Source organism: Sylvia atricapilla, chromosome 7, assembly GCF_009819655.1.
Source record: "Sylvia atricapilla isolate bSylAtr1 chromosome 7, bSylAtr1.pri, whole genome shotgun sequence".
NCBI classification, from domain to species: domain Eukaryota; kingdom Metazoa; phylum Chordata; class Aves; order Passeriformes; family Sylviidae; genus Sylvia; species Sylvia atricapilla.
The window spans coordinates 19,191,661-19,207,124 of record NC_089146.1 but is presented as its reverse complement, the minus strand read 5'-3'; the positions used below and the strand labels follow the sequence as shown (position 1 = coordinate 19,207,124).

The following is a 15,464-nucleotide window of genomic DNA, read 5'->3' as shown; positions in this document are numbered from 1 at the left end:
AAAGATCATCTAGTTCCAACCTTTCTGCCATTGGCAGGGACATTAATCATTAGCAATTATTAAAGTAGTTTACAATGGAAAGAATCACTATATTTTTTTATAACTTTTTCTGGTGTGCTGACCTTCAGCAAATAATTTTTTTTTAAATTCCGAATCTGTAGATATTTTCTACATACTGTTTTAACTCTATAAATTAAATCTAAATTTAAAAAAATAAGCCCATATAGTTTAAAATAATTGTGCTTCACAGAAAGATATTGCTATTTTTATCTTACAGAACATTTATGTCAATAAAAGGGCCACAGTTGTAGCTAAGTAGATACAGGGAAATTTGCAACATGTGAAAAATAAAGATAAGAAATGTCAATAGCTCCATTCAGTGGCAGAATTGGGTCAACCTCTACACGTACATGTGTTCATCACTGGCATGTTCCATTTCTTTCATCATGATCCCTCCATAAACCTGCACATAATCAAACAAGTGCAGATTTCTAAAAGAATCCCTGTTTTTTGTAATAGATTAAACAAATTCACACTTCATTTCAGATTATATAAATTGGTAATTCCCTTGCTGCTGACTAAGAAAAATGTGAATGCAATACAGCCCTTTAAAGAGCACATTGCTAAGCATCAAGCAGGAAGACCGTGATCCTGGCCTCTAACGTTCAGATAGTTTTAAAAGAAAAAGATCTTTTGACTGACAGATTTCTAGAGTTAGCTCGTTCCAAAGTTAATTTCAATTAAATTTCAATTATTTGAAGCTTCTTATATAGAGAGGCACCAAAGCACACTTAATGTCTGTACAATTGATGGAAAAATTAATGAATGCTTCATCTGACAAAAAGAATGTGGTCAAATTTTTAGTTACAAATTGCCTACCACTAATTTGAGTCTTTTTAACTTCTTTTTAAATGAACTGACTCAATGACTTCTACAAATCACTGAGATCTGTGGACTACTAAAAGCAAATTCAGTGGTTCTTTTGGATACAAATTTTTGTTTGCAAAGGTTAATTCTGTTACAGCTGCATCAAATGTAATCACATGTAATTTTAGGCCGTGTTTCCAGACCTTCTGCATTTGGCAAACTACTTTTTTACACTGGAGAGGGAAAAAGCTGAAGATGAGAAATTTTGATCTGAATTTCAAAATGCATTTGTTTAGATAGGCTGAAGAGAGTATAAGCAACAGAAAAAACATCTTGCCTGGTTAGAGGAAACCAAAAAATCATTAATTATTTCTCAGCAAAATAAAGGCTGAGAAAGAATGCGATAGTCACTTCAAATATATATAAAACAAAACCTACCAGTGCTAAAGGAGAACTACTTGTGCTATTTATTGTGAAGGATAAAAATAGCATCAGAAACGGGCATAAAATGGGGAACGACTGTATTTGAACAGAAAATTAGGTTTCCAAATATCAAAATTGTGAGGTTCAGTGAATTTTAGGGGCAAGAACCCAGATTAATCTAGAGCTGGAGCTTGACTCGTGGAAGGCGACATACGATGCCCAGTCAAGGGCAACAAAGAAACAAACTTCAGTGACCAAGGAAGTCCTTTCCAGTCCTGCATCCTGACCTTCTTACAATTACAAACCCTGTTTCCAAGCTGAATACTTACAATGAACACAATAATCTGCCACAGTATGTTTTCATTTTCAACTGATACTAAGTTCCTTGAATCTGTATTCCAACAGCGAAACATTCCATGTGGTGAGAAATTTAAAAGTGTGGCTTCTTTAATGTGCTTAGAAGAAAATTAACTTCACCTGTTCTCCCCAAATGAAGAATTTGAATCTCTGATTCAGGTCTTTCCCAAACCTGTCTCCAAACCTTTAGGCCAAGTATATTCCACATGTCCTAAATGAAGTCTGTCTGGAGTGGCCCAAACTGATGTCATGAGCAGCAGCCCACAGAAGTATGCATTTCTCCTGGGAGAGGCATGGATTTGACAATAACAGGTCCTTTTTATAATCTCATTATTACTGCCCTACCTCTCATGCAGTTCCTGTTATCAGGAGAAAGGATCCATCCTGAAGGGCAAGCACAGGAGAAAAAAAGTGGTCCAGATGAAGAAAGTAAGCAGAGGTGGCTACATGGTGATGATGCACAGGAATTAATACCTGAAAAATAAGAAAGGAACTATTAGCAACTATAACAATATAAGCAACTAGAGAGAATATTCTGTCTCATTACTACTGACAACATCAACCCAGAACTAAGACAGTTTTGCTATTTCTTTAAAATTAAATAATGAAACTATTTCTAAGAACCAGAAGCAATACAATATACTCGTAACAGGATATAATTTTCCATGGAAAACCAGTACATTAGCATAGTAATCTTTGCAACTTCTATGCATCATAAAAAGTTTTTCTAACTCCATTTCATACTTTTCTGAACTGTATGGGGAAACCTGTAGGATTTGCAGTCCTTGATTATAATGACCCTTCTAGATAAGGGATATAAATTATTCGCTGAAATTTCTCGGAGAAACTGAAGAGAAAATAGTTGAAATGTCTTGTTCAAAGATAGTGGGAATTCAACGCCAAATTTCTTAGACCACTTTGAAACTGTCAGTCTAAAGTTGTAAAACGTAAAAAAAAAAAGACATTCAAGGTGTCTCCTGACTGCTATTACTACTACACACTAAAATTCAACCTAAACCACTTCCACAAACTTGCTGCAGAAGAAGATTTTTCAGAATGACTAATCTTCATATGAGAGCAAAAATCAGATTTTGAGTACATCCTTAGCAATTACAGTAGACTTTATTCTAAAAAGCTTGGAAGTTACAGGAATTTACACAATTGTTACTAAAATAAAAACTAAAAAGATCTGAAAACAAATTAACATGGCAATAAAATAATAGCATAAACTCAGAACTCAAACTGTAAGAAAACTGTTCATGTCATCAGTATAAAGAATCTAATCTCTGGTAAGTGTAAGTTCTAATGATTTACAAAATAGGAGAGTGGATGACAGTTTTATTACTGCATCTGGAATTTCAATCAGCATGTAATTATTTCTTCATTTGTCAACATCAGTACATTTTGCTATTCTGCAAGTGCTCTATTCCCTTCTTTTTTGCCTGGCCACATAAAGTGTCACATGAAGTACAATAGAATAATTCAGAATGAAAAATTACAAAATGTACTAAATACAGTGAAGAAAAAGAAAAAAAAATTCTCCAGGGACAGAAAGTTCTTTTAAACCTTGGGTTGTAAAATAAAACCACTCCAACCATAATTATGATGAATAAATTAATGCAATGCCCTGCTAACTGAACAATTTGCAGTGAGAAGAGGTGGCTTTAGTTCTCCATGTGTCTGAGGAAGGTTTTGTTCCAAAATAAATCCAGCACTGAAAGTACTAGTGTCTTACTTAGATGTAAGTCTCCACCTTCCCTGCATAGGGGTGTATTTCAAAGAAAAAAAAAAATTACATTTATTAGCTGGAAATACTCCATACACAAGAAATATAACTAAAGCTGAAAGATAATATTCACATCAACATGCTTACAACTCTTCAATTCATGTCATGAAATTAAAAAACATCTGATATGAAAGATCTCTACCTAACAGAAATAATTTAGAGGTTTTTTACAGTCTTTCAGCTGCAAAAGATCACCTGCACAAGATCTCAGAGACAATATTTAATGCAATTACGAGATTTATTTATCATTATTGTTTCATTGACTAAAATGATGTAGAAGTACTTTCAGAGAAGGTTGATGACAGTAATCTTTACAAAAAGAATTATTACTGCACGAGAAATTGAATCAAGTATGCCACAGAGGGAAATTTTTAAAATTAAAATGCTTTCCAAAAATGCTTCAATTGTCTTGTAAAAACATTCAGAACAAAGTGCAAGAAAATGGTGCATACTACCTCATTCTTTTTGGCCAGTCATCATCCTGAGATGCTGCCTAGGAGGTTACTTTCCCTAACACCAGATTGAACAGCTGCAAGTCAACAGTATGAATTATTTCCTTGTTTTAACCCAATCCATTTGCTGAAAAGACTGATTCTTGGTGTTCCAATTCATGGTATTACTGCATGCTTATATCTGCAATTACCAAACTTGTTTAGATGAACTTACCATTAGGCTGCTTTACAGGATGGACTGCCACAAGACCCAAAGGCTGGTGAATATTATAAATCATAACTGTCTGGTTTCCTCCGTGCCATTTATTGGCCCGAATTACTCGATTAGTATAGCGGTCACTCCAGTACACAAAATCTTCAAAGACAGTCAGACCATGTGGATGCTGCAATATCTAAAAAGGCAAGGTTCATTACCAATTTACTTCTGGAGATTTGCATATGTAAAGCTTGCAATGAAGTAATAACAAAGGTGAGCGTAATTTTTAAATAAACAAATAATGAATCAACTCAAAAGACATTTTTCACAAAAAAACCCAGAAATATCATCTATTGTCTAAAAACAATACACTGATGAGGAAAATACATGTTTTAAAAAACTAGAATGCTACATAGACCTTGTGAGATGAAGAGAATGAGGAATTAACAAAGCAGTCTAAGTACTTTGGGCAGAACCCACAGATAAAGAGCCAACTGTAGATTTTCAAGAGTACAAGAGGAAATGCCTAGTGAGAATTACAGACCTGTTAAGAACCTGCATCACTGATAGGCCCCCCTAAAATTTACAGAGGATCAAAGAAGGTGGCTTATCTAGATTTCAGATAACCAGAAATGGAAAGATTGCCTTGGCTTCTATTCCACACTAATTGTCTCTCCAGTCAAAAGTAAAAGCCCCAGGTGTCAATTATTGAAAGCATTCACATGGTTATTGATACCAGTTTCTGTGTACCAGCTGAACATCTGCAGTATTGTGCTGGTACAAAGACAGTGCTATGAGCTGCCAGCAGCACTTCAGACTGCCAGCAACTGCTTCAGCAGCACTGGGAGACAGACTGTACGAGGGATGCTCTTGATGGAACTGCTGCACACAGCAAGTAGTAGCACAAAACCTTTCACTGCTGTCAAGAATAGTAGCAATAATCACTCACAAAAGACCAGAAGTTTCTCTAGGCTTTTTGTACTATGCTTGCCTATGGGAAATGCACCACCTAGTAGCAGCAGTGTCAGATGTCACCTTCAGATTTCATACATGCAGACAGAACAGTTGAGAATGATCTAAAGCAATATGTCTACATGCAGCTTCAGCTCTGCTGAAGATCTTGGGAAACTAAATAGGATATGCAATTTCTCTTTTTCCAGCAGCAGGAAGCAGATAAAATACTTCACATCTGCTTCACTCAAGAATTTTGAAGAAAAATACACCCAAGTCTACAACAATGATAATATATCTTTAAGTACTATCAGCAGGGACATGGGAAAACAACAGTTCCTTATTAATGTCTTACCAGATCACTTGCAACCACCTGCCGCCTGTTGTTTCCATTGTAATCACAGAAATCTATATAATCAAGATAAGCATCAGCAAAATAGAGAAGTTTATTTGGATAATCAATGGAAAGTCCATTGGGCCAGTAGATTTTAGTGTTAACGATCACTGAGCGCATTTTGCCATCCATGCTGGCTTTTTCAATTCGAGGATTTTGGCCCCAGTCCGTCCAGAACATTACATGAGCACTGGAAAAAGTAACTCGTGGTTAGCAAGCTGGGAAAAAACCTAGCTGCCTGTTAAGGAACATTACATAAAGAGTTATTAGCCAAAAAATATAAGCAATCTTTCTAAGACAGTCCTATACAATGAGACTGAAATAATTTATTTTAGCAACATGATTACTTCAGATATTACAGTAATTTCTGTTATAAAAATTCTGTTAATACTTCTACTGCTGTTTCTGTTTGTCAATAATAGCAGCACATAGAAGCTACTGGTGTCACTTGTTTTTAATGCTGATTACAATCTCATTCTCCAGTTGGTACATAATAATTTAATAGAGGCTTACACTCTAACAGGTATGCATCAATACTGTTAACAGCACTGAAACTGGCAGTAAACAGAGTTCAAGGCATTGAAGACCTCAAAAAAAGAGTAAAATTTTGTACATGAACAGTTCAAATCATCACATTAAACCTATACCACTTGCTCTCTGAAATGGGAAGGTGCTTTTTTGATAACAGTACAATCTTAGATAATTACTTTAGACTTGAGGCTATGAAAGTAGGCATATGACATTAAATCAGATATAATTTTGTGGTATACCACCAACTGAAGTGATATATCATAATTTTGAATTAATACTTTTTAACCAGGAAGCAAATGTAGAAAAATCTTTTATAGGGAAAAAGCCATCTTGTTACACTGAGAGAAACATATCACTGGTAATTACCTCATTACTTGAAATATTATTCAACTCTGCAAACATACTAAATTTTTTAAGTTGTCTCTTCCACTCGTCATTTACAATTCAAATATAATTCGAGCATATCTCAAATTTTAATAGTTACATCATAAAATAAGCATCTTTATTTAAAAAAAAATTGAAAAATCTTACTCAGTTCTGGGATCTAGCACTAGTCCTCTTGGGTTTGTTATGTTTTCACTAATCAGCACAGTCCTGTGGCTCCCATCCATTTTGGAGACTTCAATCGTTTCCAGAACAAAGTCTGTCCAGTAGAGGTTACGACCCACCCAATCTACTGCTATACTTTCAGTCACAGTGACACCACTGTCAAACACCTGTTTGATAGCAAAGAAGCAGGTAGGGGAGAGGAAAATAAAGATTATATTAAATTTTACCCTTTGCATTTCTATAGATATGGAAAATTATAAACCAAGTTTCCAGTATCTTCTAGGTCTATTATGCAGAATGAATCACATTGTACATATTCAAAATGATGGCAAAGCATAAACCCAAACACTCCTACTAACTTTAGCAGGTCTATTGAAGAAGTTAGATTTTAGTAATAGCAAAACCAGCTTATATTTTGATGTTTAAAAAAGGGCTTCTTGAAAGCATTCAGTTTCCTTTTTCAAACAGCTATGTGAAATGTTAGCCTAGCATCTACAAAGTTGTTTCACTTTGTCTCTGTTATCTCTCTTCTTACTGTATTTGGATTTCTCTCTTGCCCTTTGTTAACTGGAGATACAGTGTCTCCAATTTCTCTCCATAAAAGACAAGAAAATTATTCAGCAAAACTTACTATTTTTCGGTCAGTCCCATTTTGATAAGCACTCCAAATTTTATCCTGTGTTGTATCAGACCAAAAGATACGATCTGTGACTGAATCAAAATCAATAGCCACAATATTTATCCCATCCCGAACCAGAGAATAAATACTGTGTGACTGAGAAGTGATGTTATCCACAACGATTTGGTTACGACTTGCCACCAGCAAAAGAAAATTCCCAGATTCTGTCAGAGGAATAAAAATTAAAATAAACCAATGAGCTATTCAACAGTAACTGGGAGAAAAAGAAACACTGAGTAATTTAACATGACTTTATAGCATCAAAACTGTAGTATCTAGATATCCATATTGAAAAGACAAATTCAAATCAATTCTCAGGCCAAGATACAGTATCATATCCAGTCCATCCATGCTGACTTTTAAATCTACCTTGGCTTTTCTCCATAACTCTTTCTGTAGACTTCCCTTCCAGGCTCCTATCTGGACCTTAGGTCCTATTCCCCATTATCTAACCAGTTTGCTGCTAACATCCAACACTCATTCCTCTGTAAACCTCTTTTTATGTCCCACTCCTGATACTACTCCCAAAGTTTTTGGTACCACCAATTAATCTACTCAGCTGGTCTACTTCCTTTGTAACCCACCTTTTGTTTTTTTCTCCACCTTTTTTTTTCTCCCTTTACATCATGTGGGAAAAAGGGAGAAGAAATAGATTACAGGAAAGCTATAGACTGCTGTAATTAGGTTGCACAGATAAGATGCTCAAAAACAACTGCATAGCAGCAACCATAATGACAGTAAAGTACAAAAAACTCCTTATTGTAGTGGCCAAGCTTACGTGCAGGGAAAATACAAGTGTCTTCCACAACCTGACCATATCCCCAAACCAGGAAACCTGCAGAGACAAATTCCTGGGTATATGGCTCCTCTGCCCTGTCAGTGCATAAGAGACAGAGAACAACTGGGATCTAGGCTGTAACAGTGATGCTGGCTCCTTACAAATGAGAAAAGTACAGCATAGGCACCAGGTAAGTCTTATGAAAGGCTGGGATTTAAATACTTCATGAGCATTGAACTTTATGAACAGTTCATTTTGGCCGATGGCTTTTCTTCAAAATCTTATTTTTGACCATTGCAGGCTAAAAATAGCAACGTTCATTTAAATATATTATTTCGATGAAATATTAGTTTCTAATTATCCCTTCAGCTGACAGTTTTAATTCTCAAGGACATATGCCATGAACAGCTCTAAGTGGCTGTTTACATCAGCTCTTTTAAAAGAGAACAATATTAAAATGGGAAAGTGTCGGGGGTTAGGGTTTTTCCTTTTGTTGCTTTCGCTCAGGAAATTTTCTCCCATTTGTTGCTAAGAGACAATAACGACTGGTGCTTAAGAGAGACAAAGGATATAGCCAAGGAGAAGGGGAATGAGTGCAGCTGGCTGAAGGGCATTCTCTTGGGAAGGGCAGCAATGCCAGGAGGTGTTGGCTGGGGCCTGAGGGGCTGGGCCTGGCTCTTGCTGTCCACATTGGAGGAGGACAGGTTGGTGGAGCTGTTGCCGCTGCCACCGCCCAGCCCTGCACTGCTTCTTCCTTACTGTGGACCAGCCTCTGCTTGTAAGAGCAGCTGATGGACCGGGACCTTGTTAGCACCTCACCTCACTAGCCAGGACTCTCACCATCTACCTGAGTGCCTCAGGGGAAAACCTGGGACCCCGAGCCCTCTCCAAAGGAGCCTCTCCCGGCTGTGTTCCGGAGCTGGGCTGCCACTGCCCAGCCCTGACATTTTTCTGCCGCTGCTCTGGGTTTTTCGCTACAATCCAAGCCCGCACCTCTGCCTGCCTGAAACCCTGGCAGCTCCTGCTACAGCTGTGAAGCTTCTGATACATTTACATGCATTTTGTTTGCCTCTCTGGGGTGTGCTGTTCCAGCGCTGCAGCCTCCCGGCAGCCCCCACCGCAGCCCGCGCCGCCATCCCGCCATTGCCCCGAGCGGCCGCGCCGGGCCCGCGCCACAGCGCCCCCTGCAGGGCAAAGGGACTCGCGGCCGGCAGCCAGCGCCGCCCCCTGCCGGCCGTGCCCGGAACTACAGCAGGGACGCCGTCACCGGCGGCGGGGCGGCTCTGCGGTCACTGCCGCAGCTGTGCGTTTGTCTTCCTACACAGACACATACGTGTGCCTGGATTAATAAAGAACTGTTATCCCTTTTCCCATGTCTTTGCCTGAAAGCCCCTTAATCTCAATGTTATAATAATTTGGTGGGAAGGTGGTCATAGTTTCCATTCCAAGGGAGGTTCCCACCTTCCTTGGCAGACACCTGTCTTTCAAACTGAGACACAAAGTTGGGCAGTTTTCAGACACTGCTATCATTCTTTAGAGTGACAATGTTTCTCACCTTCTGCTTTACAAGTCCTCCCATCGGCTTCTAGAATGTATTCTTCATCACAATAACACCTAAAAGACCCTCTCTCATTGTAACAGTGCTGACTACAAAAGCCTGGAGGGTCACATTCATTAATATCTTCACAGGTCTTGGAGTCATTTGCAAGCTGATATCCAATAGGACAGGTACACTGAGCTCCAAAAGGTCCTTGAATACATTCATGAGTGCAGCCAGCATTATTGTCAGAGCAGCTTTCCTGATCTGAAGTTCATTTGGGGAAAGAGATAAGCAAATAGTCAACAAAGGCTTCCTATGATAAATTTAAGTCTTTACAATTGCATTATTAGCCTAAGATTGCTGCTAAAACACCTACAGAATCATCAATTATGCAGTGTGAGAATGGACTGTGGTTCTCATGCAAAATACAACATACACAGTGCACATAAAGGCAGGTAACGATATTGCATGTACTGAGTCTCATCAAATGAGTGCTAAACAGAAGGTTGTCTAATACAACAACTTTTTTAAAAATAGCCAGAAATACATGAAAATTTACTTTACCATTCCAAACCTAAAGCTGTTTAAGTAATAATTTAAAATAGTTTATAATCATACCTGGCTGGGGTTCATCTGAGAATGTGCATTGATTAAAGAGAAGGAGGAAAGAAGGAAAGAAAAAGATTGTTTAAATCAATTCATAATCAACATAAATACAAATTCTGGCTACGCATTAATTTCTTGATTTTAATCGTGATTCCTGAAGTTAAAAATTTAAAAGAGAATACTAAGGACTGAATCACAATTCATCTGAATTAAAGCATACTATGCTTTAGTGAATGTGTTCAGGAGCACAAAGTTAATTCCCATGTAGTTATATAAAAATCTAAAGTCAGTGGAAGTCACACTGGAATTCAGAGCACAAGACTGGACATAGCAAATGAATTCCTTGGTTATCATTGTAGTCTCTTTTCATTGAAAGCAAGTTACACTTTGAAATTTGAGCTCAAATTACATTGTGCTTACATTTCTGCTAGAAACAATGTGACAATAAATAGAGCATGCTAAATATTCCATTTCTCTATGAAGATAGAACACACAGTCTATAGTAGATGCTTGAACAGTAACTTACTGCACAATGGGGATTCATCAGCTCCATTAGGACAATCAGCAGAATTATCACATACTTTGCTGAGATTCACACAGATACTGTGACCTGGACACTGCCACTGCCAGCTGGGACACCGGAAAGGTTGAGTTGGACAATCTCTCTCATCACTCATATCCCTGCAGTCGTTATCACCATCACAGATCCACGCTCGATACACACAGTTGCCATTATCACAGCGGAAGAGTGATGGAGGACATGTTCTGGCAGGACATCTGTGATGTTCATCTGAGCCATCTGCACAGTCAAGATGGCCATCACATTCCCAGTTATCAGGAATACAACTGCCATCTGACTGACACTGGAATTCATGCTGATGGCACATCCCTGCTGGTCTTGTAGCTAGAACAGTGACATTCAACAGTTTAGAAGCTGTTTCAATTTTAGACAGAGAAGCAAAACCACTATGTACAAGTTCATCTCTTATATAACTATTTACAGTGCTATTAAGAATTGTGCTGCTTTTAGATCAGGCCAGAGAATCACAGTGACATTTCAAAATCTGACCAATTTAACTCCTACTTTACAATGTGTTCAACAAGGCAATTCAACTCTTGCTATACTTTAAGTAAGCACATATTATTACCTATGTACCTGTCCAAAGCCACAGGAAATCAGTTTCTCTTTCTCTACCCTATGTTGTAACATTTTAACTAATTTAAGTGTAAAAAAATCACTCAAAAAAATCTTTCAATCTAACTCTCATGAATACCAAAAGGAATGCAAACTCTCCTCATTGCTTGGACCATCTACTCTTGCCAGCACAATCTGCTTAGCGTACTCCAAGATGATTAGAGGGATGGAGCACCCCTCCTACAAGAAAAGACTAAAAGAACTGAAATTGTTCAGCCTAGAAAAGAGTAAGCTTAGGGGTGGTCTTATTATGGCCTTTCTTATCGGCTCCATTCAGGTATTGAAATATAGGGAGAAAATTTTTACAGGGGTGTGTAGTTACAGGACAAAGAGGAATGGCTTCAAAGCCATTTGAAAACAGGTTAGATTAGATATTGGGAATAAATTCTTTATTGTGAGGATGGCGAGGCATTGGAACAGATTTTCCAGAGAAGTTGTGGATGCCATATCCCTGGAAGTGTTCAAGACCAGGTGGGATGGGGCTTTGAGCAACCTGGTCTAGTGAAAGGTGTCCCTGCATATGGCAGGGGAGTTGAATTTAGATGATCTTTAAGGTTCCTTCCAACCCAAGCCATTCTATGATTCTATCATATTCCTGTGCTAGAACCTGTGTTTGAAATTCCTGCTCAGGAAAATGATGTAAAGACATGTTTCCCTGAAAAGAATGTGAAGATTCAAAGACAGTATTTAACATAGCAAATTAAAGGAAATTTCCAGAATTATCACTTAATAACTGAAGTCTTTCTTTCAGCATCAATATACTTACGGCAGTCAGCCTCATCTGAGTGATCATTACAGTCAAAAACACCATCACACTGGTAGTATGTGCTGATACACTGGTCTCCACTTTGACATTTAAACTCTGTGGCACTGCAGTTGTATACTACAAAATTTAAATATATTGAATGTTATTTATTTATTTTACAGTGCTACACTGCATCATATTTACCCTACAGGTGCTTAAGTCTAATATGGTATCAATTCCACTGAAGACCATCATTTCCCTCAGACACAGAAAAAGCAGTAACTCTGTAATTCACAGAAAACAGAGGAAGCAGATTTCAGCCCTCCCCAACCAGTCCAGAGATCAAAACCATCACAAACAGGGTTAATTTATGGACAGGTTTATCATGCCTTCTGCTGTCTTGGAGCTGGTAATATGAGGTCACCAAAGACTCCTTTGAGGAAACAATAAAGAGGAATTCTACAAAAGTAAGTTACACTCACTGCAGTCATGCTCATCAGCACCATCTATACAATCTTTGTCTCCGTCGCAGACATAGAAGGGGTCAATACAGCGATGGTCTGGACACTGGAATTGCCTGGGTTCACAAGTACCTGTGAAAGCTATTAAGAATGACAATAAATGCTGATGTGTTTCTTTCCTCTCTTTTGAAATCAGCATACTGCTGAGAAAGAAGGAAAACATTATCCCTAACTTGCAGCATATAATGCAGCAACTAGCAAACATATAAATTACAAGCAGTAATAAATTAATATCAGGTAGATTTTCATTTATATGTAGGCTTGGGCTCATGGAAAATAAACAAAAGATTCCACATAGTGATAAATAACTCAAAAGAAAGTATATGAAAAAGCTACTATCTTACTTCCAGCCTACATTAGCTGACTATACCACCAGCGATCATTGAGATCACTCATGAAGTAGGTGTTTAAGACATCTCAGCTTTAACTGCTTTTTGCTAGTTATACTGGATGACATTATGCAGCACCATGATTACATTTGATCCTTTTTATATTTTTAAATTATTTCTCTGCACTCTACTTGTCCCTGGAAGTTCAAATTAGACCAGTTTTCCACATCTTAAGGACTATAAAATATCAGTCTAATTTAGATGATAGTCCTTTTTTCCCAAATTAATTTATCACCCTTATACCAACAGATATATCTATTTAGATATGCATAGTTGACAATAAAAACAACAGATAGTCATGACACTCACTGCAGTTTTTTTCATCTGAGCCATCACCACAGTCATTATCAGTATCACATAGCCAGATTCTTGGAATACATCTTCTATTATCACAGGTGAACTGGCTTGCAGGGCATGAAGAGGGTCCTTGTGTAGGACAATGCAATTCATCACTGCCATCAAAACAGTCATTATGTTTATCACAACGCCAGTGACTCGGAATACACTGTCCACTGGCACAGGTAAAAGCTGAAGAAGCACAAGTATTGTCTGAATAATAAAAAAGAAAAAGAAATCTTTATAAAGATCTCCAAAATTTGCCTTTCCTGCAACAGTTATCAGTACATTCATTATTCTTACAGAATGCCTAAAATATACATCAACAATCTAAAGAACAAGACAAGTAACTTCTTCTAGTAACTCTTTCCTTTATACTTTTCCCCAAAAGTTATTCAAGTTATTCCAAAATAGCCCATTAATAAGAAACAGTTTATACCTCAGTCATACTAGTTAGTCCTATGCATTAGGGAGCACATTTTATTACCGTGTCCTATTTTCTTGTTTCTGATTTAAAAGAATTAACTCCAAAAAAGCAGCAGATATGTCATAAAAGCCTCTTGGATATCTTCAGCATCTTATCATCTCTTCAATGCCTTACCAGCCATGATTATCCCACTCTTCTCTCAATTTACTTGAGCAATAAAGTATTTTGTGTGACATTTTACTGTAAAACCAGGAAATGAACCAATGTACTTTTTAATTTATTTAACTGTTAAAATCCAGATGTTACAAATAGATCAGCATTGCCCAAATATTATGAAAAACAAATATTTTATTCTGATGTTAAGTGAAATAAAAGGGGCTGCTTAATCTTAGAGGAAGGTTAGGTAATGTATATGGTTTTGTTATTTTTCTTATGGTGCTACTTTTTAAACACTAAGATGGCTTGTTTCTCTCCATGCATCCAAATCAGGCAAGCAATAGATATTCCAATACCTTTCAAAGTTTACAAAAAATAAGTTTAAAGACTACTTTCTTCTTTAGAAAATACCTTTTTGTTACTCTGTAAATTGAATTTTGAGAATAGCAAGAGATATATATTTTCATGTATTGTTTAGGTGGTTGGAACTAAGTCCTATATTACTATGATATAATTTCCCAAGTAACTAATCTCCCAGGAAGATTTCAATATTTATTCACAGATGCAATTCTAAAAAATTGGAGTTTATTCCAATGAAGCCATATGGACTCATTAAATTTGCTCATCTGCAAACAAGGAACACTAACTGCAGATTACAGGGATTACTTACTTAAAGAACCACAGTTTTGCTCATCACTGTTATCATGGCAATCATCAACACCATCACACTGATAGTATCGAGGCACACATCTTCCATTACCACAGGAAAACGAGTAAGAGCCACACTGCAAAGTGGGTGGTTCATTGGATGGATCTTCAACGCATGTCAGTTGATTTGGAGCCAGCTTCATGCCATAAGGACACCCACAGACTCTCTGAAAATTTGGTACTGGGAAGCAGAAATGGCTGCAGTCTCCATTAGGATTTGTTCCTCTATTACAGTAGTTAGAGCCTTAAGAAGTCATAGAGAAGATCAATGTACACACTACAGAGAACATCTTGGGAACCATTAAAAGTGCATAATAACTAAAAAAGGTGCTGCAGTAAGTCCTGGTTTTACGTACACTGCAAAACATGGTCAAGTTCATCAACAGCAATAGTAGCAGTAACATAAAAGAAGTGCCGCATTCCATGTAGTCCTTGACACAAATGTTTATAGAAGTCAAAAACATACTATTAAATTTCATCCAATTTTCTGATAATTTCCACCGACTGTCTGGAAATAAGTATACTAGCACAAATGAGAATCTCTGTCTGACCAAGGCTGTGAGACCAGATACAATTTTTGGATTGTAGTCAATGAGCCTTAGTTTAAATCATATGTTTGATGAGTGCATTGGCTGTTTCACAAAATTAACTACAATACCAAATCTTGGCTTAGATTGCAGAATCACATAGAATTTAAGAAAATACAGAAAGTTAGTGATTTATACATAGTAATTACTTGAAGAAAAGTAATTTGATTACCAAACATTTACCCAATTCCTCAAAATAACTAATTTAGTTTGACTAAAACTTCAACCAGAAAAGGAGAAATATGAAGTTGTAGTTGGTGATACAATTACACAAAACACAATGGAATAACA

General features: G+C 37.2%; 1 protein-coding gene across 1 annotated transcript in view; it reads right to left on the bottom strand.

The window, feature by feature from the left end:
• The window catches only part of LRP2 (LDL receptor related protein 2), a 97,826-nt gene that overhangs the window by 52,915 nt on the left and 29,447 nt on the right, over positions 1-15,464 (bottom strand). The window contains exons 20-30 of the mRNA XM_066323258.1: positions 14,549-14,830; positions 13,269-13,508; positions 12,532-12,651; positions 12,071-12,187; positions 10,636-11,013; positions 9,519-9,767; positions 7,138-7,349; positions 6,489-6,673; positions 5,388-5,616; positions 4,100-4,277; positions 1,993-2,121 (exon numbers count right to left, since the gene is read on the bottom strand). Coding sequence (XP_066179355.1) covers positions 1,993-2,121; positions 4,100-4,277; positions 5,388-5,616; positions 6,489-6,673; positions 7,138-7,349; positions 9,519-9,767; positions 10,636-11,013; positions 12,071-12,187; positions 12,532-12,651; positions 13,269-13,508; positions 14,549-14,830 — 2,319 coding nt within the window. The remainder of the gene's footprint in view (positions 1-1,992; positions 2,122-4,099; positions 4,278-5,387; positions 5,617-6,488; positions 6,674-7,137; positions 7,350-9,518; positions 9,768-10,635; positions 11,014-12,070; positions 12,188-12,531; positions 12,652-13,268; positions 13,509-14,548; positions 14,831-15,464) is intronic.